The sequence below is a fragment of the Pungitius pungitius genome, chromosome 15 (assembly GCF_949316345.1).
Source record: "Pungitius pungitius chromosome 15, fPunPun2.1, whole genome shotgun sequence".
Taxonomy (NCBI): Eukaryota; Metazoa; Chordata; class Actinopteri; order Perciformes; family Gasterosteidae; genus Pungitius; species Pungitius pungitius.
Window position 1 is genome coordinate 16253178 of NC_084914.1, and position 19449 is coordinate 16272626.

Sequence of the window (19449 nt, forward strand, 5' to 3'; positions counted from 1 at the left end):
AAGCAGGAAAATAAATCTGGTGGGCTATTATGAAATTTAATACAGATTTTGCAATTTTCCGGACACATCTCAAGTGTCCTTCTAAGACTCAAACCTATATTTGAGACTATTTATTGGAAATTCATCCAAAGCAAGCAAAACCTTTTCCTGAAATCAAATGTGAGTCAAATGGCTGAAGATAATGAAACGTACAGTGCTTCCGAATTCATTAAAGGTAAGATATATATCATTTATGGTATTTTATAATATATAATAATCATATAATCATCTGTACACCTTGCATCCGTCTGTTGAGGTTAGGGTGATGTTAACCATAATTAGGCAGCTAATAAAACCAAAATAACATTTGATTTGAAAATATATGATGTGAAATATATATATGTAAATGTTTAGAATATATACTATAAAATAACTAAAGACGCACGTGAGTGTCCGTATCACTATGATACATTAAAATAAACCCTTAACTGTACTAGCACAGATTCCAGTTGATACTTTCATACATAGATTCTTTTCACATTATTCTCTAAAACACAGGTAGCTTTCTTCAACCCTTTTTACAGCCCAACTGCTTGAATTTGATTACAAGTGCTTGTTTTCTGATAAGATAAATTTATCACTGACAAATAACCATCCATAAATCGGCTTAGAAAGTATACGATTTATGGAAGTTGTCTATATCTGCAGATATTAATAATGAAGTTTTGTCAAAATTGTAAAAAATATTTTCTGAAGAACTTTGGCCCTAATAAGAACATGTTTGAGTAGCATGGCTGTGACCTGGGGTTCTTAGCATCATATGTGGCACCTGTATACTCCTAGACTTCTCCCCTGAAGCCCATTGCAAAACTTATAAATCAAGTATTTTGACAAAAGATGGTCTAAAGTTTGTCTTCACTGCACAAGCTTCACGCTGTGATGTGATCTTTACCTTAGATCATTGATTTCAGTGTTTAAGATAACACACAGAAGTAGTGTTGACCGGGGAGTGGCCCTTTTTGATCTTTGTCTGCTGTAATCCATGTGATTCAGGTTATTAAACAGCGTGTCTTGCTTCTGTTCTGCTTCCCTGACAAGACACCACTGTCAGTGTTCCACCTTGATTTACAGGAAGTATCAACATTTGGTTTGATCCATGTGCTTGTTCTCCTGTCTGTGTGTGTGTGTGTGTTTGTGTTGTACACCACAGACCGTCTATACTTTGCCACTCTACGTGTTAGACCGAAGAATACAGCCAACACACACTACTTCAGCATGGATGAGGAGCTTGTACATGAGAGGTAAGCCTCTCTGATACGCAGCTGAGTCAAATCAACGTCACTCAGTCCAATCTAGAGATCGTCCTGCCACAGAAACCTCAACCCCACACGATGCAAGTCAGCGAGACAGATATATATATATATATATATTTAAGTAAAATGACTCAAACTATTTGTTATAGATGCCTGATAGTGTGTTGGAAATTAACTTTTTCTTCCAATACCTTGTGGACTCTACACCAGCCACGTTTTAGCAACCACCATTTTGTACTTGTACCTCTGAGTGAAACTAGGTTTTGTGCTTTGTGTCATGCTTATGAAAAAGTACATGTTTAATTTAATATTTATTCACTTGCAACAAGTAGTAGTAAAATCTAAAACCTTTTTTCTTAATTCAGTTTGGAAATCATGTCTGACTAGCTTGCTTTGACACAGATAAACATTAGGGAATGTGGGATAAGTTCTATGCATGGCTCTGATACATTAAATTCTAAAAAATGTTTTATTTGACTGTATCTGATAGTACAGTTAGTGTTGATCACACATTCAAATGTTTCTTTCTGTGTTGCAGTTTCTATGCAGACTTTGGGCCGCTGAACCTGGCTATGTTGTACAGATACTGCTGCAAAGTCAATATTAATCTCAAGGTAAGAGGCGGTGCCCAACAAATACTTGGAACCTGTAACCACAGACAATTGACCTACTCTTTCGATTGTACATACATCTCTATGATGTAAATTCAAAGTATCAACGTTGGCCAATTCAAAGTTGTTGTTACTCATTCTTCATCAGATATTGACTTTCTTTTTGTTCACTTCAGTCCTTGACACTGTCTAGAAAGAAACTGGTCCACTATACAAGTCATGACCAGAAGAAAAGAGCAAATGCTGCTCTGCTCATTGGTGCATATGCCGTAAATATCTTTTTTTTAAAAATAATTTATACTTTTAATTATCCATTCATTTATTGGCTTGTCAGTATGTCCATTATCAATAATGTACCCCCCCATCCATATAGGTTATTTATTTGAAAAGAAGCCCAGAAGAAGCCTACAGGACTCTGATCTCAGGAAACACCACAGGCTACCTGCCGTTCAGGTAACACAGCACAAACAAACATAATATCGTTATACTGGAAGCCCCAGGTCGAGGATTCCAGGATCAATTATTGTCATTATGTAACACAGAAATACCCAACAGAATGCCGTTTTTGCCCATTTGCTAAAACTAGATTTAGCTAGATTTTTTCTGTTGCTACCTCTCTCTCTAGCTCTGGAAGTTCTGTGCTACACACACCCGTTTAAACTCTGAATCTCTCCAAAAAAAGTTTCAAAACTTGAACAACGATTACATGGGATTAGGAGCAGACTGCGCTAGTAAAATGCCCATTTGGCCATTTGACTTTTGGTAACGTTTCAAACTTTTACAGTCAATTTTGGCATTAAGATGAGTGTATTTTGCTCTCTTCCCTGGTCAAAATGCCTTCCATGTGAATTGAAAATATCTTTTGGAAAAGTCATAACACACGATTCCTGACGCATGTTATGTTTTCTGACTCGTGTGCCCGACGAGTAGAGGTCCAAAGTATTGTGGATTATGGCTAATAACCCCACACGAGTACATGCAGTGTGGGTTACTGCACACTGAATTAACCCTGATGGAAACCTTGGTAGCTTGCCCCTAGTAGTGAATGCATGTGTGAAATACATTTTATTATCTTTGGTGGTATAAACTGCGAATTGACAGATGAGTGAGTGGTATACATTTCTCATCTCACTCGCAGCAAGAAAGAAATGAGAATGAGCATGTTTGCATACTTCATATTAAACTTGTGTTCATAGTAATATTCTGTAATTACTTTTATATGCTAATAATTTACAAAAGCAAAAGAGTATAAATAATATAAATGTAACCATCTTTCTTGTTCGCCAGCTCACTAGTTGTGTAATATTTTTACAGGCTATGTATGTCATACATAACAGTAATAGGACAGGATCATATCAGTGTATAACAAAGCCACCACCACTGGTAAACTAAGCTTGCTGTGTTCACATGTTCTTATTTTCTTTTCACTTCATTTTTGCTTTTTCAAAACAGATGGAACACATACATTACAAGAAAGAAAATGAATAAGAAAAGGATCTGGATTACTGTGTTCATGTTCTTGTGTATCTCGCAGGGATGCAGCCATGGGAGAGAGCGTCTTTAACCTGACTCTCATTGATTGCTTGCAAGGAATAAGTAAGGTGAACAACTACAACAACACTAACCACAACAACTACAGTGGTTTAGGTTACTTAATTATGTAGGACCTTACTTTACCCCTCTTACACTTAGACCTATTATCAAAGATTAGTCAATAGTGTCAGCTAAAGTTAAATGGGAAAGAATTATAATCTCAATCATAATTGTTTAATGTAAGCTACTTTGATATCTAGGCAAATCCTACATTTGCTCCGAACACTAGGGATGTGTTTAACTTCTTCTCTCTCCTTCAGGCACTACAGCATGGTTTCATTGACTTTGCAAGTTTTGATGTGGAGGTATATGAACATTATGAGGTGAGGGAACATGAATGCAAGTAACTATCATCAACTTGGGACATTCACGAGTATTGAATGTGTTGAGACAGTGTGGGCGGAAATAACATCCCCTGTTAATAAAAGGACTTTAATAGTCAACAACAAACTCAAAATCACTCCAACCGATAAAAAGGGAAGGAGGGAAACAGACGGGGACCTGGGGCCTGTTTCAATAAGGAGGTTCAACCAACTCTGAGTTAAAACTTGAACTCTGAGTTGACTTACCCTGAGATGGGAAACTCTGAGTTTTCGGTTACAGAACAGCTGAAATGAGTTAGTTCAATCAACTCTGAGTTGACCTACTCTGAGTTAAGCGCGTGCACCACAACTATAAAAAGCCATTATCAATGGAGCGCAGATATTACGAGTCACCATGGCCACAGCGCCAGACAAAAAGAGGTCTTCATATTTTTCACCAGCAGAACTGGATGTGCTTATGCAAGCATATGGAGAGTACGAACATATATTTTTAAAAAAAAGCAACACGGCTGCAGCGGCGAAGGACAGAGAGTTAGCTTGGGAGAAAATAGCTGCTCGAGTCAATGCGTAAGTTTACATTTGAATTACTGTTATACAGTGTTGTGTGTAATTAATTTCTATGTAATCTAAAAACTGTAATTTAATTCCGTAATTTAAAGTAAAATCTGATGTAATTGCATTAAATGCTGCATAAACTATAAAGCAATTCTGTATAAAACAATAGTGGATTTAACATCAAATTTTAAAAGATATATTTTTTCAAGAATAATTCATGCAATTGTATAATGTTTATTTGAAAGCATTAAAAGTGCAGTTTCTTGTCTCTCCTTGTATTGTTCAAGTGGTTGAGGTTGATATGGGATTTAGAAAGTAATTAGTAATAAGTAGACCAATACTTTCTAGAGATAGTCATTATTACATTGATCTAATTACACTGTTGAAGAAGCCAGTTGTAGTTAGTAATATAAGTGACTTGCCCAACTGTTATAATATCAGAAGTGAAACTGGAAGAACAGTGTGTTATTCAACCTAATTTTAATTTTCATGTAGGTGCAATCCTGCAGGCATTAAAAGAACATGGCAGCAGCTGAAAATGAAATATAAAAACATAATTCAATCAGGTAAGGCTTGAACATATCATGGTTGTAGTCTACCTGACTTTACAAACATTTGACATATAAATAACTAAATAGCATCCAGTGTCTAGCAGTGCAGCAGCATTTTTGACATGGGTCTAAATGTTCATTCTCATTTGACTACTCAGCCAACAGAAAGAAGGCAGAGGCTCGCAAAACGGGGGGAGGACCTGCACCACCACCTCTGACAAATGCAGAGGAGATGGCCCTGAGCCTGAATGCTGGAAGGCCAATGGCTGAGGGAATTCCTGGAGGGACTTCATCAGAGCCAGTCACTCCAGAAGATTTAAGTGCCTTCATAAAATGTAAGAGGTCTACCTATGTGTTGTGTTTTTATATAGGCTATTTGTGATATTTCCATTTATTTTACTTTGGGGTGGGTTTTTCGTTGGTCCCAACAGATTCTGATGGTAAAATTAGTCTTTTGGAGCCTCCTGTCCCAACAGAACCACAGGCAGTTGTAAGTAGCCTACTCAATACACCAGAAATTATTACAAATAGTGTTATAAAGTGTACTCAAATGCTCATCTTCACAGGATGATGGGGATGAAGAAACAGTTTCTGCTGCCACAGAGATGCCTACAGAGGTAATGTTAATATTATGTGTCTATCAAACAATCTACACATTCACATTTCTTCACCTTTTTTATGTGGAGTAGCCTATAGAATCTAAGTTTAAATCTAAGTATAAACAGGTATTTTTATCTCTCCCCAGAGTGTGGAAGAACAGAAAGAGGATGGTCCATCAACTTCTGGTGCACAGATGAACACAGTTCAGTGATTTTTTTTTTCAGTAAATGCCACAGTTTAATATTGTAGAATTTTAGAACTACATGATGTAACTGTAATCTACTGTATTTTCAGTTGCCAGTTAAGGAGTTATATAGACTTCTTCTTATTAAAAAGATAGAAAAAAACAGCAAAGAACTTGTATACTTGGACCGCCAGATCCAAAAGGCAGATCTGGAAATTGAGATTCTGCAACTAAAGCTAGAGGTGAGTGCATGGTCACAGGTGAATTCTAAGTATTGAAAATATATTAAATTCTATTTTTTTTTTTATGTTTAGGAAATAAAGAACACCATATAAATTGCTGTGATTTTGTGTTTATTCATTTTTATTTTATTTTGTGGTTGGTTGGTTGTGGTGGTGGATATAATGTGTATTAATCTGTGAAGACATTTCGGCATATCATATCCCGGACTACCCTTCCCTCCTGGAAATCTGCCGGGTTGATGGGGTCTTCCTCTGGGTCTTGCATTTGTAGGGCAGGGTGTTGCTCCCCTCTAATTATGGCAATATTATGGAGAACAACACATGCCACAATAATGTCGCAGGCCCTTTCAGGGGTTACCCTGAGGTGACGTAGGCACTGGAAACGTGCTTTCAACAGGCCTATGGTCATCTCCACCCGGGCTCTCGTCCTGCAGTGTGCCACATTGAAGCGGCGCTGGGGGCCTGGTTCAGGTTCTGGGTAAGGGGTAACTAGTGTTGGTCGGCATGGGTAACCCCTATCTCCCAGCAGAAAGCCATCAATCTCTCCTGTAAGAAAGTTCACATTGCTTTGGAGCTGCATAGAAGTTCCCCAGTAAGTGTGTAGTGCATACATTGAAATACATGCATTTACTTACCAGTTTCCAGTCTGTTGCTCAGCGTTGACTCACGATACATTCGTGAGTCATGAACAGAACCGGGCCACTTGGCCTCCACATTTGTAATGAGATGTGCAGCATCACATATGATCTTGACAATGCAAAGAATGAGACATGTTATAGTATTGTGATGTAGTCTTTGACCATTAGAAACAGTAGGCTTTCAGTGTACCTGCACATTAATACTGTGGATGGACCTCCTGTTGACATAGTCTGCTTCATTTTCGGAAGGTGCAATGATGGGAATATGTGTGCCATCAATGCATCCAACTACATTCGGAAATCCTAAAAGGAATTCTATTATTAGTTTACTTCCAGGGGTCGCAGCAATATGCTCTTAACTGAACGTCATTTATCAGGTTAGCCTCATTTAAACCGATTTATACATCACTGACCTGCAATCCTGTGAAACTCCTCTTTGATGGCTCTCACGGGTTTGTGCCCAGGAAACAGCACAAAAATTCGGAGAAAGCGCTTAAGAGCGAGGCACACTTTCCTTACGACTCTGCAAACAGTAGCCTTACTGATATGTTCTGCATCCCCAATGTTATACAGAAAACTACCATTTGCAAAGAAACGTAATGCAACGCAAAGCATCTGCTCGGATGTTAGAGCACGGCCGCGATGGCTGATGTTTCTGATGTAAGGATGGATGAGATTATGGATGTATCTTATTGACTGTAAAGAAAAACGGTACCGCTCAAATAAAAATGAATATGGATATGACAAAAAATCCACTCTGGGTCTCAAAATCCTCTCCCGACGTAAATGCAACTCCCTACGGATTAATGCAGCCTCTTCATCCACAGGATCGTCCATAAAAGGACATGCCATTTCATTCACTTGATTTGATGCGCTCTGCGTGACTGAAATGTGCACAATGAATGAATACCGAAAGAATGAATGAGGTGATTAAATACCACTTCCTCTTTAAAAAAGGGGAGGAGACGAAATAAACTCTGGGTTTCCCGAAGAAAACCTGCTCCCGACCAGGTTAGGTTCACAGAGTAAGTTGCCATGGTAACTGACTCTGAGTATAAGTTACCTCTCTTTCTGAAACAGGCTTGACTTACTCTGCTTTCTCAGGTTTAACATACCTCCCATTCTGAAACAGAAAACTCAGAGTTTCCCTCATTTCAGGGTTAACATACTCAGAGTTTTCACTTAACCTCCTTTCTGAAACAGGCCCCTGGACTTGAACTAACAACGACACGACGACGACGACGACGACGACGACGACAACAAGCTTCTAACACTGTGTCGCCACAAGAGACTCACAGGGCTTAAATACACAAGGGAGGTGCAGGTGATTGGACACAGCTGGAAACGATCAGGCACGGCAGACAATCACAAGGGAAGACAGGACAAGGCAGGAAGTTACCCAGGAACACAAGAGACATGAAACTACAAAATAAAACAGGACAGGAACCCAAACCGTGACAGATCTAAATTGAAATCAGAGAAAAGTATTTCCTTTTTTGCTAGGATCTAACAAGGCAGGCACAAGCGACCTGTATGGATATGTGGCCACACACACTCAATCTTCTGGCAGCGCGAGAACGGTCTATCGTCAGTGCACTTATCCTCCTGACAAAGTCAAACATTTGTTATGTGACACATAGTTGATGGACCTCAGTCACAAACGGCATCTCCTTTTTTCTCTGTTTTTAGCGAGTAGAAAATGGAGATATCAACTGGATCATTCCAGGAAAGGTTCTGGCATTCAGCAGTCCCCACCGTCACAGTAAGACAGAGAAGGGTGAGTGACACTGAATTTAACCAGAATTTCGTAAGACGCCCCAGAAATATGGAGTATTATTTAATTGAATTTATTCTTTTGAAGTCAGCATGATAATGTCTATTCTGACCAGAAGTCCCACAGTCTAGTGTTTCCCCTACCATTATATAACCCCTAACCCTTATTTGTATTTTTGATATAGCAGCAGAGCACAACAGACGTCTTCTATGTCCTGTAGACACTGCGGAAACTCTGCAGTTCACGTTTCTCCATTATTCAGTTATTATTCAGTTGAAAGTCTCATGGGACATTTATAAATACTCATAGTAAAAATGCTGTTACTGTTTTAAGAAAAAGTAATGTTCCATTTTCCAGGTTATCCTCTTCACGCACCGGAGGCATATTTTGATTACTTTCGTCAAAATGACATCAAAGCCGTAGTCCGTCTTAACAGGAAGTTGTATGACAGTAGGAAGTTTGAGGATGCAGGTTTTGAGCACCATGACCTCTTCTTCCACGATGGGACTACGCCCTCTGACCTCATCATTAGGCGCTTCCTACACATATGTGAAAGTATTGAAGGAGCTGTGGCTGTACACTGTAAAGGTAGGAATACATTTGTTTGTCAATTTATCTTTCGCACAGCAAAAGACATAAAGTTGATATATGCAGTATTTTACAAGTTAAGGTGTTAAACCTATCCTTTATTTGTTTCAAACTTTTCTCCTTTTGAATATTTCATCTGATCACAGCTGGCCTTGGCCGAACAGGCACTCTTATTGGCTGCTACCTGATGAAGCACTTCCGGTTCACTGCAGCTGAGGCCATTGCATGGGTCAGACTTTGCCGGCCTGGTTCCATCATTGGCCGCCAGCAAAACTTCTTAGAGGAGTGAGTTTCACTTTCATTTGTGGGTTATTGTGTCAAAACCTACACAACATCCCAGCAAGCTGGAGTTTTTCGTTAGTCCTCCAGCTACTCACTCAAAGAATCAGATGGCACAAGGTTAAAGATCAAAGAGGATTGAATAACTAACAGAAGCAAATATAATTAAAGTGAAATATGCTTTGAATAATGTTTTACTCCGCCCCAGTCTAATGAATGAATTAACAAATTATTTATTATTATTAACTAATGAATTAACTCTAACCTTTTCTAACTCCCAGTTTTGAAACTCGCGGGGTGTTTCCATTGTGTTGCTGCCATATGTGACTGCCTGGACATTTAAACGTAGCTCCACCCGGGTTGGTTACTGTGACATTCTTCTCAGCCATTTTGTGACCTTCCGCCTACCTTTGGTCTGAAGCTTTTTCAATATAACATATTATGGCATGCTTTATATCATCACTATGATCTAGTATGTCATACACACTAATCATAACACATCTTAAGTCATTAAATTGCATAATATCTTAACCATTATGTTTAACTTATTTATATGGTCCAAAATCATGCTGTCTCGCGGGGTTTTCTGTACACCTACAACACCCTCTGCTCCTAAACCTGAGATCTATAGAATTATTAATAATCACTAAGATAAATGTCAAAAATGGCAGGCTGGCAGGTCACGATGTGAGCCCCGTGGCTCGACGTCGGAGGCAAGAGGTCAGACAGATTAACTCACACAAATGGCAGTGGTGACTACCAGAGAAGAAGACAAAACGGATTGACAACCCAGCCTGCAGGGCCAGGGTTGAAATACAGCCCTTGACAAGTCCAAGTGTCATTAGACTTTCATTAACATAATTTTGTCCACTTAAGGACAACTAGCTTGTTACACTGACACACTGTATGCCCTCATAATGTCTTATTAGGACCTGAGCCGACTGAAAGTTGGGTCACACGCTTGGGTATTAAGAAACGGCTCTATAGAAATTTGACACTTTTGCCTATTACCAGTTTTCAACAAAGCAGCCCCAGCAGTTTCTAGACAATTTGACAAACTCCTCCCTGGCAATTTGCCACTAAACATTGCCACACACATTTAAGGTTAAGATGTAGTTACTTCATATGATTTTAATGCTTCAAAATTACAACTATGGACACAAAGTAACACACCATATAAAACAATTTTCTGTATTCAGGGTGGATGAAGGTATTTCCAATAAGCCCAATGGAAATTGTTTTTGATTCAGTGTGGAGACCCTGGTACTGGGAGGAAAAACATTTCCAATAAGCCTAAAGAGAATAGTTTTTTATAACCCGAGCACTGGAAGAAAAGGAATATATATCTATATACTGTATATCTACATATGTTGTGAAGCATCGGAGTCAGAGGGATCCATTTGCAGCGCGATTTATTGAACAGGGTAGTCAAACAGGCAATGGTCAGTTGACTACAACAACTGGAGGGGAGTTACACAGTCAGGATTGAAGGGGAGAGCTTCACTCAATCGAATGGTCAATGAAAATGTATAAACTAATGTTTTGTATCTTTAACTCGTGGGTGTTTTTCCGGAAAGAGCTCGGTTTATTTGAGTATAGGTGCTCCAATAAATCTCAGAGTTGAAGAATCCTAATCTCCAGTGTGTTCTATGAGTGTGTGTTGCTGAAAGTCCCTGGTCTGTGAGGATGTTTGAGTCAGATAGATATAGTCAGTGAGTTAGAGAATGCTGGAACCTAAATAAATGAATCCACAACAGAGGAGAGTTGGTTAAAAATAGCACGTTCAAGAGTTGACTTGGCTGTCACCAAGAATATATCAATTATAACAGGGGTCCGCAAACTTGTTCCTGTGGGGGCCAGATAACTTTTCTCTTCTCTGGAGGGGGCCGGGGTCAGAAAAAGTGTGACGATTGCAGTGGGGGCCTAAATGTAAACATTTATTGTTTTCCAGAAAGCCACATAAAACCAAATATTAACAATCCGGGATCTTCACAGAAAAAAAAGTCAGGAAAATAAATAATATCACTTAATGAAATAAATAATCTTCTCTGGGATCTTTACAGAAAAGAATGAAATAAATAATAACCGCCACCGCCTCTTGACAGATGAGAGCATTGAACAAACTAAAATCGTTTAATCATAATGCCCCTCTGGTATTGTTCAGGGGGCCGGGCCAAATGAGGAGGCGGGCCGAACCCGGCCCGCGGGCCTTAGTTTGGGGACCACTGAATTATAACACCTATCACCTTCTTGAGATAATGGATTTTTGGCGACTGGAGGTAGGGCAGAGAGGAGACGGAAGGGCAGGGGCATAGAGCTTTCAAGGAGGGGGTGTAGGAGAAAACGTGGGGTAAGTTGGGTTCTGTGTTGTCTGTTCATTTGTGTTCATTGTGTGTGTAGGAAACAGCACAGTTTATGGGTCCAAGGTGACGTCCACCGCTCCAAACAGAAGCTCATTCAGCAAAGACTGAGTCGGCGGCAGCAGCTACAACGACATCGTCAGCAGCAGCTTCACAGCTCTGACTCTGAGCAAGGAAAACAAGAAGCCATGTCCCACCTACTGTCCAGCATGGATGCCCTATCAGTCAACCCCAGCCTTCACAAGTCATACAGCTTAGATGAGGTGAGTCTAACTATTTGCTACTTTGGAAATAGGATTGTTGTAATTAAAACTATAAACAAATGTGGTTTACATTGAATTTAATGGGAGGACTTCTGGTGATTTTCTTTTTCTTGAAAATAACTTTTGTTTGTTTCACACAGCAAAATCCTTATAGTTAATTTTCTGGTGTTAGGCAAAAGTGTTGAAGTGCAGAGTTGAAATCACACTTAAAAAAAGATTAAACTCTTAAAGAGTCAATTTTACAAAAGAGCTGGAGTTAAAGAGTCAATTTTACAAAAGAGCTGGAGTCATTATCCAGTGTTAAGATCAGATTCATTTGCAACACTTAGTAGAGTTAAATTAACTCTTTGATCGTATAGAAATGTAACTGTACAGTGTCACACTTCTTGGTATCTTAGGCTTAACTCCATGTAATATGGTGCATGGATTGGTGAGAGCGTGCCAGGAACCACAAGGTTGTTGGTTTGAACCCTGGTTTACCCATGTTCCATGCCAAAGTGTCCCTGAGCAATACACCTAACCCTGAATTGCTCCCTGGGCTAAAATGTAAATTCCATGTGTTAAAAATGCAATATAAGTTGCTTTTGTTAAAAGCATCAGCTAAATGACGTTGTATTCGACACTGAGCAGATTTATTTTGACACTTATTCTAGATTTAACACTGACTTGAATTGACACTGAATTTAACTCTCTGAAATTTGCTGTGTACTCACTCTGTGTGTCTACTAGAGTAACTTCCAAGAAGGTAGCCTCACTCAGGGAGAAAAACTGACAGAACTGAAGGGAAAACGACCAGCCAGGTCAACCTCTTCCTCCTCAAGGTACATGTTTTTTATAATTTGGCTTCAGGTTATTACAGTTATAATTTAGGTAAGGTATGCAGTTTGCACTTTGGCGAAGGTAATTTGGCCATTTTGACAAATGAACATGTTCCCTTTCTTTCAGAGTTAGATGAAAATATCTTCAGATATGAAATGTATGGGTTAAGTCTTTATAGAGCGAATGGGGAGAACATTTTCGGACACGTGTTCTGCCACAAATAGAATTCACTGTCCAGTGTGCTGAGTGTCTTTAAGCCATTTTAATCTGTGCCCTGCATACAATTACTAATGCATTTTTCCTTTCCATTACATCACATTGGTTGGTTACAGGCACCACACAGCATAAGACGCCACCTCGTTGCACAACACGTGACACCGTCAAATACTTTCTGCTTCTCATCCACATCTGTTCTCATTAGCAGGCACATACTTAAATGCATTTTATGGTAACGTGTCACCCTGTGGTTCATGTGTAGGAACTGCATGTCCCAATCCACTCATTCAGAAATCTATTTTTAAATCTGAATCAAAATCCACCAACAACATTTGATGGCGGTTACAGAGGTGATAGAAACTCTGACTGCAGACCGGGTTGTACCACGTCCCCTTCACTGGCCCCGGTCTATTGGACATGCCCATCTGGTCGCAGTAGATGCACCAGCCCTCCCGTAGGCGCCGCTGCCGCTCCTCATGGGTCATCTTGGTCCTCCCAAGCTTTATGGGTTCCTCCGCTAGGAGACTGTTACAGCGCCACTGTGACTTCACCTCGGCTTCCCTGTATGTTCTGTGTCTGTGTGTGTGTGTGTGTGGTTTTGGCGTTGTTCCAATCAGCTGGCATCTGGGCTCCTCACCTGTCCATCATTAGACCCTCATCATCGCCAGTTGAAATACCTCAGCCTCCTGTTCTATCATCGCCAGATTGTTTCTTCAGCTCAGTGGTAGCTATATTCTTGGCCCTTTTGAGTGTAAAACTCCTCTAACAAGTAACTTCCGTACTGTTAAATCTATTGTGTGTTTTTCCCCAGCTCAGTGTTATGTCCGAACTACATTGCCGCCCAGCCAGTGCTACTTCCACTGCCTCGCCACTCCACCTGTATTCTCCACTGGCTCTACAGACTAACCAGATAAATTATTATTTTTCCACTTACTCTGCCATCTTTCTGTCTGCGTTTTGGGTCCAGAACAATTTAGCAACTTTGTTACTAGATTGAGCAATTTTCCAGACTCCACTAAATATTTTTTTTCAAACAGGACCACATTTAGCTATTTAAATTAAAACAAATATGTTTGGCACTTTTGTCAACAATGTTTAACTTACCGAAATATTTTCAATATATTCACCTGAATTAATTTTGTCTCATGAGTCTTAATTAGGGATCAATACAAAACTAAACCACACTCTCTAACCCTTTAATATTGCATTCCTGCTCACCTATTTCCCTCAATTTATTTGTCATTATCTCTCATTGCACTTCTATTGCCTACAACTGAAATATACGTGCTGAACCTCTTCCACACATCCTCAACAATTCAATTCATTCAATTCAATTCAATTCATTTTATTTTGTATAGCCCAAAATCGCAAATTACAAATTTGCCTCAGAGGGCTTTACAGTCTGTACACATGCAACATCCTCTGTCCCGAAACCCTCACATCGGCACAGGAAAAACTCCCCAAAATATGAAAAAAACCCTTCAATGGGGAAAAAAGGGAAGAAACCTTAGGGAGAACGTCAGAGGAGGGATCCCTCTCCCGGGATGGACAGACTGCAATGGATGTCATGTGTACAGAATCAACAATGTAAAAGATGTACAATACATTCAATTTCTCTAACTGAAATGATACAAGTAATTGCAAGTAGCAGAAGAGGTGTACGGCAGGACCACTGCAGGGACAACCTCCATCAGATCGAACCACCATCCACAGAGGCTTCTGTGGGGAGGGAGAGCAGAAAGATGTTGGTTTTTGATGACAGTAATATGAATCATATTTAAAGTAATGATGATGGCAGCAGCAGGTGTCAGCAGAGCCATGAGCCAGGAGTCAGAACCGGGGTCCGCACGAAACTATGATCCACGGAGACCTGCTAGGCGAGAAAGCACAAAAAACTCCCGGAAAGAAGCTTAATTAGTGATGTACATTAATAAAGCATGGATGATTGTGGGAGGAGAGAGTGAGAGTGAGAGAGGGGCTCGGTGTGTCCTAAGAAGTCCCCCGGCAGTCTAAGCCTAGAGCAGCTTAACTAAGGGCTGGTCCAGGCTAACCTGAGCCAGCCCTAACTATAAGCAATATCAAAGAGGAACGTTTTAAGCTTTATCTTAAATGAACTGACCGAGTCTGCCCCCCGGACAGAAGCCTGTATCCTGTGTTTATTTTTAAATTTACATTACAAAACTAAAAAAATCCAAAATTAAAGTCTTTAATCCTCCAGTCCATCCAGTCTTTGTCTTTGACAAAAAAAAATCAAGCTCAATTTTAACCTACATTTCAGCAGTTAAATTAAATAACTATTTCACTCTTCTATCCAGTACCCTGCTGCAATGGCCAGGTTGTAATAACGAGTAAAAATACATTGTAACTTTTTGTATCTCTAACATCACTTTGGCTACAGAACTAACTTCAAAATTCTATTGATTGTGCTTGAATCATTAAATAGTTTTGGGCCCAAATTATTTTATCTGATCTTCTGATCCTGCACAATTTTCCTCTGTGTCTCAATTACTAGCTGTTCCCACAAATTATAATTAAATTGGTGCTCAAATGTACAACGCATTGGCAGAAGACAATGCTGGCTAGTAAATCGAGCTAACTACTTTACTACTTACCAGAGGTGGAAAGTGACGAATTACATTTACTCGCGTTACTGTAATTGAGTAGTTTTTTTGTGTACTTCTACTTTTTAAAGTATTTTTTTAAATCTGAAATTTTACTTTTACTTAAGTTTTTTTTGTTTCAAGTACTTTGCTACATTTTAAATCATTTCTGTTACTGAGTTAAAAAAAAATGCAAAGAAAAAAAAAATCACTGCAGTGATTGAGTGATGAGAACGAACGCGCTAAACAAGAATGATGGAGACGGACAAAACAGACGCAAACCCAGCTGAAATCGAATGAAAATACGAAGCGTAGCCGCTAAACCGGAAGTACGTAGATTTTCACAGTAAGAATCGACGCAACCGTCTGCGTGACAGCGGTTACCAGGGTAACATGAGGAGAAAAGTTGATTAACGGATATAAATGAATAACCCTGGTCTGACGGGATGTGTTAGCAGCAGTAGGTGACTACACTCACTGCTCTTGGCTCTGATATTTATTGTCCACGTATTGTTTTGCTTCAGTGAGCAGAGCAGAGACAGTTTAAGGAGACGCAGAGTAAACGGTCCGCCGCTGGAGTGCATACGTCCCGACGTCAGCGAACCGTGGGTCGGACCCCCCCCCCCCCCCCCCCCCTCCCGCCCCGCCCATCAGCTTATTATTTTTGCTATTACACTTTAATTTGTAAAGGTCTTCCTTCAATTAAAAACAACTAGATTGAGATTTATTTTCCCTTGTCTTTTTTTAACTACACTAGAATCCCGCACCCCACCCAGCTGTTAAAAAAGTAACTCAGTGACTTTTACTTTACTGAGTAGATTGTTAATGAGCTACTTTTTACTTAAGTAATAGTACTTTTACCTGAGTACAAAATGTTGTTACTCTTTCCACCTCTGCTACTTACTTAACTACTACTTTATAATTGCTTGTAATTATTTTTCATCTAAATCAAATGTATTTGTTGGTCTATTGTTTTACTTTCTATGCTTTTGACTATTTTTTCATCCAAAGAAGAAAGAAAAATCTCGTTCTCACCCTGAAAAATAAAGAGAACGTGTTCACCTTAATGGACCGGCTTCTTCTGGTGGGAAGAGCTAATGGGTGGATTTCAGAGCAGCCAGAAAGAGCAAATACTCAGTATATGATCTCAAATTCACACTAAGCAAGAGATGAAACAGTAACTTAATGAAACACAGGGCGACAATGGACACTGAAGAGAAAGGAGGGCAGGCATTCCTGTGTGTGCCCGCTAGAGAGCAGCATGATGCCATGGTGAGAACATCATAATGGTCGTCTTGATCATCTTGGTCATGTCTCCTCAGAGTTGTCTTTATGGATGGATTCAGCTCAACGATTTCAAAATGAAAATATAACATTAACTAAAAACCCAAATGCACACATGTAATCATGTAAGTGGTTGAATTAAATACTTAAATTGGTTCAACATTTAACATGTATTATGCTGTGACAGGAAACACAATGTAGTTAGAAAGCAGAAGTTACCATTTGTTAGCAGAGTTTCGACAAACTCAGCTGCAGCAGTATTTTTTTTTTGTATTTTTAGTTTTATGTGGAGCTAATTAGCATAATTCTGGGAGCAAGACCACGCCTCCAACACGCCTCTTCCGGTATTTCTATAAATACAGCTCAACCCCTCTGCTTGTTCTCGAGTACGCATTCGGAAATACGACCGAGGTCAGGTAACCCACGATTGAACATAACTTACGACCGCCCTACCTACGTTACATGACCAAACCTCGATGGCACCGAGATGCCATCGAACTTTCCCCTCCAGACGACAACATTCTCTCCAGGAACGACCAGCACAAAGCACTCTGAAGTCTCCAAGATTCCATAAAATCGCCTCTGTGACCCAGATACCACTTTCCTCACCAGACAAGTACCCGAGTAGTTGTAAACCAACTTCCCCCAGTCATCGCGCAAACACTACATACAAATCCCCCAGTAGAAGCAGCTCATAGCACCGGATTGCCCACTATCTTGCAGATGCAGGCTCGTACTGTTTTGCCCGGCTTACAAAATACTCCCAGACCTTTTTGAAGTCTCGCTTCCGACACGCCCACGCCCTGGTTCGCCATGATTGTTCAAAATAAACTATTCTTCCTTGACTTGGTTGTAGTTAAACACGGGGGCAATACTGCCCCCAGCACTTCCTATAGTGCTTTGCATTCACCACTAGTGTCACACCCGGATGTCAAGTTGGGTTTGTGTCCTGTCTCCACTTTTGTTTTGCCTGACTTCCTGTTTTAGGTTTACTCTCCTCTCGTTTCAGGTGCCTTGCCCTTCCTGATGTGTCACCAGTCTGATTGGCCATTTCTCAATACCTGAGACGGCGAGAACGAACTTGCGTTCCCGCGAGAATAGACTCGGGAGACAGACTCGGGAGTCCTGACTCGCAGGTTCGGGAGGACGGAGAACGGACATTTCCGCAATTGGAACAGCAGCTGACTTGATGACGTCACCACGTCAGCTGGTCTTGCTAATACGTTTTAATTTAGTTTTTGACTTAAATATTTTACTATTAACAAGCTTTTGTTTCATTTTAATTTAAAATTAGAAATGGTATATATAATATTGAGCACCAGATATATATAATCCGTCATAAAATAATTAGCTTTATCATTTTAGGAGGAAGAGGAAAGATCTTACAGAGAAATAAACAATTTATATGTGGAATTTTTTTATTATTATTATAATTCAGAGCTTCAGTTTCTTTGAAGCTGAAGTTCTGCTGCCGATTTAGAGTCTCAATGACGGTCCCCTCTTGTCCTTTAATTAAAACATCGTTAGTTTTAATGCACAATGATGGACAATAAACAAGCTGCACTCTGCGGTTACAGACAATACGTTAGTTACATTTAAACATGAAGTTATGAATCTAAACTCTGTCCTCAAACAGACGTAACCGGTGAACAACATCAGTCTCTGACACCACATTAAAACTTATGAAGACTCGTTATAGTACAGTTAAATCTCATGTATAACCGCTACGGAGACGTGAAAACCAGCGGAGCATTTCACAGAAGACTCGCCGAGAACAGGCTGCTGTCTGTGGGCTGAGATGAGCTGACCGCCCGGTGCTGGAGGGTCTGACGGTCCGTGAACTACACCTCACATCTCCATCCACGGAGCAGACTGTTACGAAGGCTGAATGTTGACAAACATTTGCTTTAACAACAAAAGTTGCTTTAACAACTAACTTCAGGTCATAAAATTACATTACGTTACTTACTTACTACTATTAAAGTAGTATTTAAAAACTTTTACATAAAGTTGTGTTAATTTTTCTCTGTCGTTGTTGCCTGTTGCTGAGGTGAAATGCATTCTGGGATATTTGGCTCTTACAAGAACAGACGAGCCTGCTCCGATGCATGCCCGGTAAAATGGGCGGGGCGAGTCACATCCGGGTATTATGACCGTTCTCGGCATTACATTACATTACATGTCATTTAGCTGACGCTTTTATCCAAAGCGACGTACAATAAGTGCATTTCCACATAGAGATACAAACTCAGAAGAACAAGTAACAAGAAAGTACATTTTTCATCAAATTAGCAGTTTCAAAACATGTTATAGAAAAGTGCCATTATAAGTACAATTTAAGTGCTACCATTTGTTAGTGCTACGGTTTGCTAGTGTTTTAGTCAAGGTAGAGTCTAAAAGGTGTGTCTTGAGTTTTCGACGGAAGATGTAGAGTAGGGATGAGCGAGTACAGCATTATCTGTATCTGTTGAACCATATGAATTATCTGTATCCGTATCTGTACTCGGATTGGGCGGGTCTTAACCCGGAAGTGGGCGGGGCTTAACCCGGAAGTATGAAGGATTTACCCCGTAAGTTGTCGGGTTGTCTTGAAATGTGCTGGGCTTTAACCGTTATGCTCTTTTTTAAGCATGCAATTGACCCTTTGCAGGGAGCTTGATTAACAGGTGATATGACT

General features: G+C 39.9%; 2 protein-coding genes across 2 annotated transcripts; one reads left to right on the forward strand and one right to left on the reverse strand.

The window, feature by feature from the left end:
* Positions 1-168: 168 nt before the first annotated feature.
* LOC119209469 (dual specificity protein phosphatase CDC14AB-like) lies at positions 169-17900 on the forward strand. The gene is made up of 13 exons (XM_062557518.1): positions 169-214; positions 1190-1280; positions 1831-1906; positions 2080-2172; positions 2277-2356; positions 3438-3504; positions 3757-3819; positions 8279-8366; positions 8721-8951; positions 9098-9236; positions 11631-11853; positions 12583-12674; positions 17782-17900. Exons 1-13 carry the CDS (start codon positions 169-171, stop codon positions 17813-17815), a joined length of 1323 nt encoding a protein of 440 aa, XP_062413502.1. The 3' UTR covers positions 17816-17900.
* Positions 6115-7793, reverse strand: LOC119205178 (putative nuclease HARBI1). The gene is made up of 4 exons (XM_037457361.2): positions 7003-7793; positions 6780-6892; positions 6587-6698; positions 6115-6497 (listed from the first exon to the last, which is right to left on the reverse strand). Exons 1-4 carry the CDS (start codon positions 7439-7441, stop codon positions 6121-6123), a joined length of 1041 nt encoding a protein of 346 aa, XP_037313258.2. The 5' UTR covers positions 7442-7793; the 3' UTR covers positions 6115-6120.
* Positions 17901-19449: the final 1549 nt, after the last annotated feature.

What these genes read in the sequence shown, in the direction of transcription:
- LOC119205178 (XM_037457361.2), bottom strand. Translation starts at nt 7,441, where the DNA reads ATGGCATGTCCTTTTATGGACGATCCTGTGGATGAAGAGGCTGCATTA. An exon ending in GGAGTTTCACAGGATTGCAG is followed by an intron (nt 6,893 to 7,002) that starts GTCAGTGATGTA and finishes AATTCCTTTTAG; the next exon opens with GATTTCCGAATGTAGTTGGA. An exon ending in GAGCAACAGACTGGAAACTG is followed by an intron (nt 6,498 to 6,586) that starts GTAAGTAAATGC and finishes ACTTTCTTACAG; the next exon opens with GAGAGATTGATGGCTTTCTG.
- LOC119209469 (XM_062557518.1), top strand. Translation starts at nt 169, where the DNA reads ATGGCTGAAGATAATGAAACGTACAGTGCTTCCGAATTCATTAAAG. An exon ending in GAGGAGCTTGTACATGAGAG is followed by an intron (nt 1,281 to 1,830) that starts GTAAGCCTCTCT and finishes TCTGTGTTGCAG; the next exon opens with TTTCTATGCAGACTTTGGGC. An exon ending in AGGTATATGAACATTATGAG is followed by an intron (nt 3,820 to 8,278) that starts GTGAGGGAACAT and finishes CTCTGTTTTTAG; the next exon opens with CGAGTAGAAAATGGAGATAT.